Raw genomic sequence first — 13,544 nt, 5'->3', positions numbered from 1 at the left:
TGCATTTTGAGGCCACCTATAAGAGCATCTCCAAAGGAGATGTCAAATTGTCCAAATCAACAATAACGGTAACAAAAGACAACATTAATGTTTTGCAACCGAGAAGCCAAATCTGGTGTGGCATGACATGGATTGACATCTCTCCCCCTTGCTGCCAAATTTGATAGCACCTTCAGATTTTTTTTAATTAATTATTAGATGTTTTTTTTTATTAATTTTTTATTAGTTTAAAGCATTACCCTTTTGTTTCTTTTCATTCCCAATGCAAAGAAAGTACATGAATTATTATTTTATGTTTAAAATTTGACATATCGGTTGGAGAACAAAAGTTTAAAAGATGTCAAAGTGCCATGTAAGCCTTCAAATTTAAATTTTAGGTTTAAAATTTGACATCTCCTTTGGAGATGGTCTAAGACGGGAAAAATTACCAACTTTTACCTGATGATGATCATTGATGTTGAGTTTAGGGAATTCATCTCTATACATTGACTCCTTGTGTTTCTTTGTCTGTCAGCATCATTATTTGAAAATATTTAAAGACATTGATGTTGAGTTTATTTTGGCATAACATCAAGTAAATATTGAAATCTTTGGTACAAAATGCATGGAAAAGAACCAAATTGAGGCGGTACCCCGCTCATGGCACAATCACTTGAATAGAAGTCATTTTACACAAAAGACGATAATTTTGGCACGCCCAGTAGGATACTGTGTTTCATGCCAAAGCACTTAAAGAAGGAAAGAAAAAGAGAGAGCAGAGGAATGACATTCACAAACTCTGTATTGCTCCTGGTGAGTACCAGAAAGTTGATCAAGGCGTCTCTAGCCTATCTCATCAACTCAGGAACTCTAAAAGCCCCAATGACAGACCAGGAAATGGCCGTTCCCTTTGAAATATCAAGAGAGTTACAGGCCAAAAATGAGCAAGTGGAAGGCACTTTGTTACCCCTGACCAACTGCCAAGAGTGGCAAGTTCAGAGGTCAAGGGACATTTACCAAGCTCAGAGGTTGTTGGAGGAGTAAGAATGACCAAAAATGATCCATAGTGCCTCGATAGTTGTACGAGTAAAGGACATTTGTAACTCAAGTGGCTGGATAGTTGGAGGGGCTATGTTGCATGAATACCGTAAATTACATGACACAACATTCGAGATACAAATAATCTTGAAAAGACTTTAACCACCAGGACAATCCACCACTTACAATACACTTTGATAGTTAAATGTATTATCTATTATATATTATCAAAACAACAAGTGGAAATTCAATAAGTGTCATTCCGCTCCCCTCCCCCCACCACTCCACCCCCCCCCACCCCCCCAAAAAAAAAAAAAAAAAAAAAAAAAAAATCCCTAGCTTTTTCTCCCTTTGTTGTCGCCTACTCTAAATCTTATGAATGGGTCGGCGGCAACTTGCCTTACATGTCCTCCTGTTATTTTCCTAGCCTTTATCTTACACCTGTCCTGGCTAAAAGAGCTATGGCATCAAGCTCATCTTTGGTTGGCTTGGCAACTTGTCCCGCATCAAAATCTTGACTCACCCATGCTTGCAAAAGATCCCTGGCCTCTTCAATTTTTTTCTTTTGAATTCTAGGCTTGGGATGACTAGTGAACCTTTGGAATTTGACAAGTTGGAGCAACACAGATGAGCCAGACCCAGGAGTAGTTGCCACTGGTTGATCAGCTTCAGGAACCTTCACAAAGGTTGGTGCCTTCACTTCCACTTGCTTTGGAATGGGAGTATTAGACTCTACAAGAGAAGTTAGCACAATAGCAGCAACTTGAGCAGATGGTGATGGGTTTTCAGCCTGAAAATTAACCAAAGATATGGAAAAGTTAGTATGAAGCAAGCAACTGATGTACTCAAAAGTAGATGTCAATTGTGACGTACCTCATAAAGTGTTGATGTCTCAGTTGAGTGTTCATTTTCTTTACCAACAATGGTTTGAAGAGCTACAGTATCAACTAGTTTGCCAATGCGCGCCCCCATAGTAGTTCTCAACATGATTTGAGGATCTCTCCTCACATTTAGTTGGGCAGAAGAATCTCTACCAGGACTATCGGGGGAGATGTTGGACCTTTGGCCCCGCCCACCTTGCTTGTCTGGCAAAGCATTGTCAGCCTCTGGTGTTGCACGAACATCCTTAGCTATGCGGGCTAGCCTGGCTTTTCAATTGTTTAACTTGCGGAGACACAAAACATTGATGTTTTACGCCATTAGGATACTGAAAGTAGTTTTAAGCAATGCCTTGGAGAAACAAATACAGGAAAAATGGGGATGGTTTACCAATTTTTTAGCTGTGCACATGTAACCTCGGAGCCCTGGATAACACAATGGTACATTTCTTAGTGAAAAGAAGTTTGGTATTGTTGTTGAATATAGCGGATAAATTCAACATACGTTATTTACAAAGTTTGAAGTATCAACTTACTTGAAAACCTAATTTCTCAGCCCATGATTGTATTTAGGCTGCATTTCGCTGCATATCAGGTTCATCCAATAGGGCCCTCTCAACAAGTTCCACCTGCATATCATTCATTATTGTTCGTTTGCGTTTTCGCCGCTGCTTTTCGTCAGAAGGAAGAGTTTCAACCTTTTCATCCTCTGGGGTTCCCCCATATCCACTTTCTTTTATGTGTGCACTCGACTTTGGATATTCACTGTTTTCCATCTGATCACCAGCATTTTTTCCTCTTGTTAAGCTTGTGTCTGAACCACTTGTTTCAACATTATGAGCGTCTCTTTCGTACACCCTAAAGCATCTAGATATGCATTCCCAGATAAACCTTTGCCTTCCCTGACATCAACTTGGTCCGCATCTTGAAAATCAGAATTCTCAGACATTTCCTCTAGGCTAGCACCTCTGTTATTAAGATTAGAAGGTTGTTTACTCAATAACGGCGGCGCACATCCTCCAGTACTCTTACCCTCCTACCAGGAATCAAACTTTACTCTCAGGTCACTACGTTGAGAAATAACTACATCACTGTTAGCAAACTCCAACGGCCACCTAGAAGACGGGGAAAATTACCAACTTTTACCCGATGATGATCATTGATGTTGAGTTTAGCGAATTCATCTCTACACATTGACTCCTTGTGTTTCTTTGTCTGCCAGCATCATTATTTGAAAACATTTAAAGACATATTGATGTTGAGTTTATTTTGGCATAACTTCAAGTAAATATTGAAGTCTTTGGTACACAAGGCATGGAAAAGAACCAAGCTCAACAAGAAGGCAAAGGTTTATGTTGTGTCATGTAATTTTCGGTATTACATGACACAGAATTCGAGATACAAATAATCTTCAAAAGACTATAACCACCAGGATAATTCACCACTTGCAATACACTTTGATAGTTAAATGTATTATCTATTATATATTATCAAAACGACAAGTGGAAATTCAATAAGTGTCCCTCCCCTCCCCTCCCCTCCCCCCCACCCCACCAAAAAAAACACAAAAAAAAAAAAAAAAAAAAATTCCCCAGCTTTATCTCCCTTTGTTGTCGCCTACTCTAAATCTTAGGAATGGGTCGGCGGCAACTTCCCTTACACGTCCTCCTGTTATTTTCCTAGCCTTTATTTTGGTGGCCTTTTTTGAGCTTTTGTCCTACCTTATCCATGTGCTCATCTCAGATTTAGGCTTTTATGCCCCTTTTCTATTCAGATGGCGTTTCCTGTCGCAAGTCTTCAACCATCAACCTCTGCTACATGGCCCATCGGGTATCTCTCTTTGATGGCGTACTTTTGTGTTATGCGGCCTTTAAAGTGCTTTGTACTATTTGGTAGGATTATAGAGGCACTTACAGTGCAGAATTCATTCATCTAGTTGGTTTGTCTTCTTGGTGGTGGTACCCTTGCGATGGTGGCGCAACTGATTCGGTGGAGGTTGTTGTCTTTCTCCAAAATTTGGGTTTTTTTATTGTTATGGGATGGCTCTTTTGGGGCCAATCTATTGTATTTTCTTCTTGTTGCTACGCTTGTATTTGAGTGGACTACCTTTTGGGCTTTCTTCATCTTGCATTAATCTTTTTATTTTATGAAGCAACGTAGTTTGGAATAATTCGATCATGAGCATAGAGAAAGTAGTCTACCTTATTGATAGCTCAATTTTGTAGTTTTGATTCTTTCTGACTGTCTGATACAGGTTTAAAGAGTAAGGCTACTATTGCAGTCCAACGATCAAGCCTTATGTGTAGCTTCACTTGCCAAAATAAAAAATAAAAAAACAAGATTAAATACAAAAACATTAAATACAAGATTAAATACATTATTTGGCCCATAAGGTCAAAACTCTTGTTCGCATAAGCCTTCCATTCTATTTTTAAGCCCTAGTAGCTTTGGGTGATGCTGATGGTGATGGTTAAGGGTGTAGGAGCAAGTTTGCGATTTAGATTAAATACATTCATCTTTTCTTCTGCAAGAACTGTTGCAAATAATAATAACTACATTGACTTCAGGGTGTATCTCCAAAATTCAAATTTTGCAACCCAAAAATAAAAAAAATAAAAAAAAATAAAAAAAACTAAAAACTAAAAACTAAAAAAAACAAAAACAAAAACAAACTCAAAGAATATGGATTTGATGGATTTGAAGTATCAGATACGTATTCTGGAAGTAACGAGTGCGTATTGGAGCATCCAATACAGATATATCATATATGCAAGGTTCTAAAAGGCGCTAGACGCTAATCATGTGACAGGCTGCAGTTGAGTGTCTAGATGGATTTAAATAAATTTATTATATATTCATATAAATAAATATTTTTTATACTTAAAAAGAACACATAATTGTTTTAGGATATATAAATTGCAAAATAAAATGACGTAGATTTTTAAGTAGGGGTGTGTTATCCACACACCCTTTTTTTTTACTTTCTATCATTTAATCTTCTTCAATTCATTCGATCCGATGACTAAAAATTAAAATGATAGGAGAGAAGTAAAAAGGGGAATAGATATCACACCCCCTTTAAGAATTAGAACATACTAAAAACAAACATATAATGAGTGTTTATCTAAGTATCTAACAAGTCTATTACATTTTATTGAAAAACCCAAATACAAAATGAGAGTTATCGATTTTTTATCTACACGAGAGTAATGACCAAGGCATGTGCCGTGATGGGTTTGGGTGGGTTAGGCAAGCTCCTAGACAGTCTGCCTAAACAAGTCTAGGTGCACTTTCTAAATTTTCAAACTAGAAACTAATTGTGACGGTGGTTAGCACCTAGCGCCGTAGGCAGAAATTTTTAGAACAGTACATATATCTGAACATACTCACGTCCACAAGAATTCACATTCAACAGAAAAATGGCGATACAATTACTTGAAACTAGAAAGGTGAAAGAAGACAAAGGGGGAGAGAAATTTTATTAGAATTAGCAACTTTCCTACCTAGCATACATCATCAGCATATGGAAAAGGAAGGGAGCCTGCGGCGGCCATTCTACATAACTCCGGCCGCTCATTCAGAGCCCCATGTCATAGACGGAAAATTGTATAGAATAACTATGGAGAATCAAGGACTAGATTTACATACAGGAAAACTATACAGCCGTTGGATCATGAGTCAGGTTGCTCAGTTTTCACTGGAGCACCGGATGAGGATGCACAACTCCCATTTTGAAGGTACAGGCTGTTGGCCACCATCGAATCACTGACCAGGCCTACATCAACGCTGTCGAAGTTGAGAGTGCCTCTGAGCTTTCGGGTACTGAAAAAGGAAATTAATGCATCAGAGGAACCATTTATTTAGTAACAGTTTACCTTGGTTATTTCATCCATAAACTAAAAGCATACCCGTTCAAGCGGTTGTTGATGGCAGTGAGATCTTTCGAAGGGCTCTGATAAGCATGAGTACTCTCCCCAACACAAGCATAATAGCTTTTTGAGCTATGTGAGATCAAAGCATCCATCTGTGAACGGTTCGGAATCAGATTCACAGTTCAGGACTCGAAATCAAGAATTTTCTTTGCAGAAATTTCATTAAACGTAATGCAAATGCATTGAGAGAATCTCAATGTTACTACATTATCATGATCCCAAGAACTTGAAGACTAGCCAAAGGATAGACATGATAGTATCTTCGGCTAACAAAACAACACATATTTGCCTGTGTTAAACGATTGGCTACCATGTCACATAGAACCATTAGCTCAGTAAAGCAACATGGTCCATGAAGTACGTATATAGTATCCTGGAACTCTTGAAATTAAGTATGTTGACCTTATATTGAATACTTGGAAGATAGACACACCTCTAATGAAAACATATATGAGACTACACTTTCACTGAGACGCAGATAGTTGACAACTTGATGTACATCTGATATCTCAACTCAAATTATTCCTTTCACTACTAAGCTCAATTTGTATAGATGGTATGACAATGAAAAAATGGAATTAAAAAATATTGACATGATTTCATTTGCATCACTTCAATCAATCTCTATATTGCATTCCGAAGTGGAAAAACGAAACTGAACAATCCTTGGTCTTGGCCAAATTGCGAGTCCTAAGACTTAAGCCAGATGCTAAGTATGATCAAAGTGAGAATTCAGGTATACACTATATAGCAAAATCCTAAGAAACACAGAACACTTTGAGCCAAGAACAACATAATAGATTTTCCCCTTAATAAACCCAGGGCTTTGAGGTTTCTTAAACGAAAAGGAACAAGAGGCCAACACATCAAATGTTCACCGAAAAAAAGGGCATAATAGAACCGCAAAGTTGACCCATCAAAGACTTGAGATTCAAGATTCCAGTAATATAAAACTAGTTATGTTAAATAAGTTGCAGATTAAAACATATTGAAGTTAACGTAACTTTGTGTTGAACATGAAAGATGACCTCTTTTATTCAAAGAGGCAACATCTGTGAAAAAGAAAAATGGAACTGCCACAACTCTGGAAAACCAAACAAATACCTTAGATGATCGCAATGGAGAGACATAAACATTGTGCGCTGCAGAAACTTTCTTTGGTGACATATCAGGAAGACTTGGAAAAGTAGATACTTTAGGTGATCCAGGGCATGGAGCTAATTGGCCAGTAAAACAAGATGAGCTTATTAGGGAATGGTAAAAATGATTCTCCCCAAAGAAAAAGGAAATACATTTAGGCAGTTACACATACGTTTTAACACATACCATCATTATTATTGTTAACTTCAGGAACCATGTTAGCTCTTGTAGTTGTTGTAACAGCAGGTCCAAGCTCAACTAGCAGGGTCTTCACAGAAGGTATGAATATTTCATTGTAAAATGTTATGATATCCACGTGTTCCTGTGCGGGCCTCTGTAACCAAAATATAAGAAAGGTTAGGATTTATCAAGAAAAACTAGCAGTCAAGAGTAAATATTAGGTGTAGTACCCCATTACGGCGTGCTGAAGGCCACTCAACAAACACGCTTCGAAAAACTTGCGGTTTACATTGTGGTTGCTTTCTGTAGTTGTATATGATTTCCCTAAATGTTAGATTTAGTTGAGAAATCTGCAACCAGAAAACAGTATCGAGTAAGAAAAGAAGAAAAATATTTCACAGCATTGCATAAAACTGTCAAAAGTAATATCACACCTTTGAAACTCCATAAAAACAGCAAAGGATAATCTGGTCAATATGGCGGTTAAAAAAGAGAGATGTCCGCTGAACAAGTATTTGTTGAAAGAGACGATAGACATTCTCTCTTATCTGCTGAGACAGTTGCATTCTTTCAACCATACCATTGATTCTGACAGCTGCCAGCTTGATTATCTAGATAAAGAAATTTATGGTTAAGCAAAGGATAAATCCTAATAAGGCACAGCTATGAGGTCATGTGGCTAAACATACCAAATAAACAGTTATTAGTATAAACTACAGTCTACAACACAAGTCCTCTGTAATCAAAAAGATTTTTCTATGACTATTTACAGGAAAAATATATTGAGAACTAAATTCTTGGACTGCCTCGCACCTTGCTAAAGAAAATACTAATTCCAGTTTCTGCACATGTTTCCCCTCCGCCTCCTGGGTTTGGTCGAGTTGGACTGCACACATGAATTTCAGAAGTATATTACAATTAAGAGAACAAATGAGGCAGTAAGTTGCTACAAGAAATTAGATTTATTAGTTCCTCGGACTGGTGACTGATACCTGGCAAATGCAGATTGTAAAGGAGGCGGTGGCAGCTTTGACTTAAGGTTACTTAACGCCAGAGGACGATCCTTCACAGGAGATGTAAAGGAATTCCGCTCCAGCAATATACTCCTATAATCTGTGCAGGATCTCTTTGGAGACCTGATATCTCCGTTCTGGCCTGAAAAAACAACAATGAAAAGATCAAATCACCACTTCAGCACATTACTGTATCATCTACCACCAAGTGGATAGAAATCCATTTCCATGTACTTGTAAGATCCACATAAAACTGAAGGACCAAACTACAACTTCGTATTCGAGAAGATATATATATATATATATATATAGTGTGTGTGTGTGTGTGTGTGTGAATAAATACCTGGTGAAGTCTCATGCTTCTGTAAAGAAGGTACTGGAGGCAACCCTCCACAAGGGAAGTTAATATTCATGGCAATTGCATCCAAAGATGGCATGGGCTCTGCTAATAGCCCAAGACGATTTATTTCTGCTGAGAGGGCAGGTCTTGCAACAGTTAAAGAATTGTACATCGAGGAACCCTTCTCCCAAACCATGCTCTCCAAAAGTCGTTCTTCCAATGAATTCAGATGTCTTCTTAATTCTCTTGGGAGAGATTCCTCATGTCTAATGAAACTCTCTATCACCTTGCTAAGATCAAAAGCGGTAATACCCGTCCTCACTAATACTGCTGGAAACAACATTGTGACAGTCTTATGTGTTGCCAGGACTAACTCTCCAGAGCAGGCTAACATGCATCTGTGGAACCTCTCATTGGTTAACAAGGAGGTCAAATTAGTTGCATGCAGTACTTGAGCCTCTGCCCTACACATTGCCTCCAAAACTCTATAGTAAAGTTTGAGTGCTTCCAATCTTCGTTGCTCTGACCAGATGTTGTCCATGAGGTTAGCACCTTGCAGGCTACCACTTACACATCGCTCTCCCAATGCACTACATGGAAATATGGCCTCCAATATAATTTGTGCCCTACGTATCACATCAGTAGTAACATCCCTATCACACAATGCCAGGAACCCCTCCAGCTCAGCTGAGGGTTGTGAAGGAAGCGGAGAAATAAAGGTCCGAAGCCACTTTGCAGTTGTCATTGCAGTACTCACAGGTGTAGCCACCATCTTTGAATTAGCACCACCACTGACATTAGAAGCAGGAGAGCGATGGGGAGAGAGTGGACTTATAATTGTCTTTGTTGGGGAGGCCATGGAATCAAATTTCCTCTAACACAATAGAATATATGAAACTATCAACCAACTCCTCTACACAAAAATGTAGGCAACGGGGAAAAAGAAAAGGGAAAAGAATTTAAAATGCCACAAGTATGGTCCTGAATAGTGGAATTTATTAAAAGCATACCTTCACACCGGCTACACTCATGGATCCTCCTGAAAAGCTCCATGAACCAATTAAGCTATCGTCCTCGTTGATGAAGACTCTCTCATCAACTTCTCCCTTATTCCTAATTGCATCATCGTAATCTTTTTCTAGAATCTCTAAACTGGACAACAAAGATGGTTCCTCCATAAGACCTTCAAAGTACGTCAAACCATCTGCATTCACAGGATCATATCTCAGAATCATGAAAATTTCATACAAAACATCTTTTGAGTTTTGAATCAAATCATTGTATACAGCAGAAACTTTTCATACAAACCTGGATCCATATTCTCTAGATTTTCCGGTTTATAATCTGACGCCGAAATGGGCTTCTTCTTCAAAATTTCTGCTATTAAACCGTTAGCCATTTCCATTGTTTTTCTCAACTCATCTTCTGAGGTGTCATAAGTGTTGCAGAGGCATGCAAGCAGGTCCACACCTTTGTTGCCTTTCCTCGCTGAATCAGACACTAATCAAATCAGCTCCGATAAAATGCCAAAATGAAAGAAGAAGATAGGGGAAACAAATCGGCGAAATTATCAAAAGCAGAAGAAAGTTTCAAAAATTGAATATCCCTCCTTGAAAATGAAAGGGAAATTATTATATGTAACGTGGTGAAAATATTACCAAAGCGTGTTGAATCATGGATGCTGAACTTTCTGAAGCGAACAGGGACATGAATTATTAAAATTCCCTGTACCAAAGAAACTCAGCAAGTAAGAAAAACCACATGTTCAAGTAGGAAGTCAAAAAGGAGATATGTATATGGGTAGGAATATTACATAATACATATACACAATTTTTTCACACTTCTTCTAGGAACCTATTTCTTGTTTACTGTAAAACGGAAATCCATTCATTTCATATTATGTTGGATATTTCAAGTAACTGATTGCCATCCTAGTATCACATACTAGCATAAGTAATACAGAAATGCAACTGACCAATATTGCAACCAAGCCATTTGTGCAAGTCACCAGGTCTTTAAATCGGCTGAATACGTGTACACGAAGGGCCAAAAACAGCAACCATCCAAAACGATGATACTCAGACACATAACCAGTTCCACTGGCAACAGTTGACTGCTTGTCGGCAGTTGTATCACTTGTCAAGAATAACTCCCGATATGCACGTTTGTAGTACCTTGTAGCATTAAATTGTTAGAATAGGACTCTACTAGCTTAAAACCTCTCAAATAAATAAACCATATCTGTTACACATACTATAAAACTCCAGCATAACTTCCACATAAAATAGTGCAGTACCAAATATAGTCCCTTGGAATCCAATGGACTTGATTATGAATCGCATATCATCTCAATGCGATTAATAATCTAGCTAGTCTGAACTAAAATGGTAATCAAACTAAGGAAAGTTTTCAGTCATATAATGTTATTTTTATACTAAAGGTCAGTGCGAATCATGAAAAGAAAAAAGAAAAGGATTTCCACAGACTGCATGGTTCTACAATGCCCTTGTAACATTTAGATGTGAGAGCAGGGAAAGCCACCCATGTAGGTGCTTAATGATTTCAGTTCTACAATGCCCTCACACGTTTATACTATACAATCACCAATGGGGTGTTTAATGACGTACAACAGGTTTCAGCCATGTAGTCAACTATCCTAAAGATACATTAGAAACACTGGTTTGGCATATTTTTCTTTAACATAAGCATAGTATTTCACAACATAACATCACCTGGTGTTATTTTAACATAATAAAGAAGGATTTTCAATACATGATAAGGATAAGATACAACAAATTATGCCTCTTTAGTAAACCTCTTCTCTTTCTTTTTCTAATCAACGTTATTAATCTATTCCAAGCCATAGCACCCCTGTGACCCAATCCCATTACATTTTTCTACGTCAAGCCACTACTATCAATTTCAAAATCTGGCATCACCAGACATGCACCACTGTTTACTTAGTTTCATCCTAACTATAGATAGCTCACACATGATAAGGCAACCTTTTAAGTGAAAGAGAAAAAATTCTAAAACCATCAGATGATATTAATATCAGGCATAATGGCGCAAAAGAAAGAAACTCACTTGCTTAACGAGCTCAAGTACACAAAATTTGCCTGCAGCTCTTTTGCCTGAAAAATTAAGAACTCAAATCATGAGCACTGGATCGAGTAACTCCAAGAAAACAGAATGCTGAAAGACATAAAAACACAGCTAATTTCAAGCATAGACTATCTCTGGAAAATTAATACCTCAAGTTTGTTCTCCCAATCTACACCATAAATATTACTTAAAATTGAACCAGCTTTAACAACAAACTGAGGAAGCTCCTTGAAAAAATCTACGATGCTGTAAAACACCCCCAAAAAGAAGAAAAGAAAAAAAATTAGATGACAAAAATTCATGAGCAGCTAATTATAAAGGAAAGAAAGCAGAATGGGAAACAACGTACTTCAACTTTGCAGCTCTCAAAATTTGGAAGAGAGAAAATCCATTATCATCAGAACTCTTCTGTGAATTATCCGAATTCTTGTCATTCAATGTTTTTACAGAGTACAAAACAAAGGCAAACCAGAATCGTTCTGCTTCTTCAGGCTGTACATAGAAATGCATTTAAGTTTAGCCAAATCCAGATAAAAGCAAGTGTTCCAGCAAAGATATCACCTCAGACCTTATTTCAACATAACATTATTAAAATGACTATAGAATGGAGAAACAATAATACATACTGTTCCGTTGCCAATAGCTGACGCATTTGATATCAACAGATGTTTGGTTTCTTTGAACAGCTTTGCAGCTTCCACAAAAGAGTTTTCGTCCAATGATAATACATTCTGTAATCAGAACCATGTAAATTCAGAGAAACTAAAATTAAGAAACGGCAACGTAAACAAAACAGAAATTCAAAATGTAAATAGAAGTACAGTTTACAAACTAAACTTTACAAACAAAATGACATTTACAATAAGAAAGAACAAAACGACAAATTCGATCACAGTCCAAATGGGGCAAAAAGTGGCAACCTTGCACAAATCAGTAAATCGATCGTGGACGGGACCAGAATCGCTGCTCTCGGAATTTGAATTGTTGGAAGCTGAAACTTCAGGCTTAGTATCTTCCATCTTCACCATAGCAGGTGGACTCATCTGAACCCTAGCTGAACCAAACCAAACCAAATCAAAATTACCAAAATTAACTAACCGTTAATTTCTATAAATCATACCTCAAAAGTTTAAATAAAACAAAATCGAAGGGTTTACATGGATTTGCGAATGCAAGAATTTGAATTTCCAAAAACCCACTACTGTAAAAACCCCAAAATCCAGAGATTTAGTACCCAAAAAATAACGAAAATTTCCAAAATCCAGAACTCAAATTCTCACTGTACGTTTACCAACTGCTGTAATTGATCTCTTCAGTTACACGAGCTAATTTTCGCTCCAAAAATCAATGAATTTACTTCGCAGAAAAGTCAATTAAGCTTAAAAAATAAAATTAAAATATTAATTTTGAAAAATAAATAGTCACCAACCATCGACAAGCACAAGAAGTGTGACAAAAAAGAAAAAGAAAACCCAAAACTTGCAGCTTTAAAGAAAATTAAAGTAAGAAAAAAGCATACGAATTTTCATTTGGAGGCGAAACCCGCAGAGATCTACCTATCTGATATCGTAGTCGGAGCTCTCGGAGAGCAGCAGATCTGCCAATGTTACCCAAAACGACGGCGTTCTCTGACGCCGAAGCTCTCTCTCTCTCTCTTCTTCTTCTCTCTTTCTGTGATTGTGGAACCCTATCTCTCTCTCTCTCTCTCTCTCTCTCTCTCTCTTCCCTTCTCTCTCTCTAAATTTGTTTGGTTTTCAGGCCTCTTTTTGGGCGCGCGGGAAAAACAACATAGCATCCCATCGTGACTCCCATACATACATGCATCCGTGGCCAATGGCAATGGGACACATCATCAGGGTTAGGTGTTTTTTACCGCCAAAATTTCTCACCGTTACGACTGACGAGATTGCTGGGCGAAATGTCATGATTCGCTTTTCGG

General features: G+C 37.8%; 1 protein-coding gene across 4 annotated transcripts; it reads right to left on the bottom strand.

The window, feature by feature from the left end:
* Window positions 1–5,345: 5,345 nt before the first annotated feature.
* On the bottom strand, window positions 5,346–13,364 carry LOC137733888 (retinoblastoma-related protein-like). Of its 4 annotated transcripts, none has more exons than XM_068473091.1 (19): window positions 13,125–13,360; window positions 12,526–12,659; window positions 12,232–12,336; window positions 11,955–12,097; window positions 11,755–11,851; window positions 11,588–11,634; window positions 10,476–10,674; window positions 10,159–10,225; window positions 9,809–9,988; window positions 9,511–9,704; window positions 8,504–9,374; window positions 8,140–8,302; window positions 7,961–8,033; window positions 7,582–7,758; window positions 7,378–7,497; window positions 7,154–7,301; window positions 6,932–7,044; window positions 5,804–5,919; window positions 5,346–5,717 (listed from the first exon to the last, which is right to left on the bottom strand). In XM_068473091.1, the coding sequence occupies exons 1-19, from the start codon at window positions 13,132–13,134 to the stop codon at window positions 5,567–5,569; spliced, it is 3,108 nt and encodes a 1,035-aa protein (XP_068329192.1). In that variant the 5' UTR covers window positions 13,135–13,360; the 3' UTR covers window positions 5,346–5,566. The 4 variants fall into 4 exon arrangements, 3 of the variants coding, with proteins under 3 accessions (XP_068329192.1, XP_068329193.1, XP_068329194.1); XM_068473092.1 differs by having other exon boundaries at window positions 13,162–13,360; XM_068473093.1 differs by having other exon boundaries at window positions 12,526–12,655; window positions 13,162–13,360.
* Window positions 13,365–13,544: the final 180 nt, after the last annotated feature.

The sequence above is a fragment of the Pyrus communis genome, chromosome 5 (assembly GCF_963583255.1).
Source record: "Pyrus communis chromosome 5, drPyrComm1.1, whole genome shotgun sequence".
Lineage (NCBI taxonomy): Eukaryota > Viridiplantae > Streptophyta > Magnoliopsida > Rosales > Rosaceae > Pyrus > Pyrus communis.
This window is presented reverse-complemented; position numbering and strand designations above follow the sequence as displayed.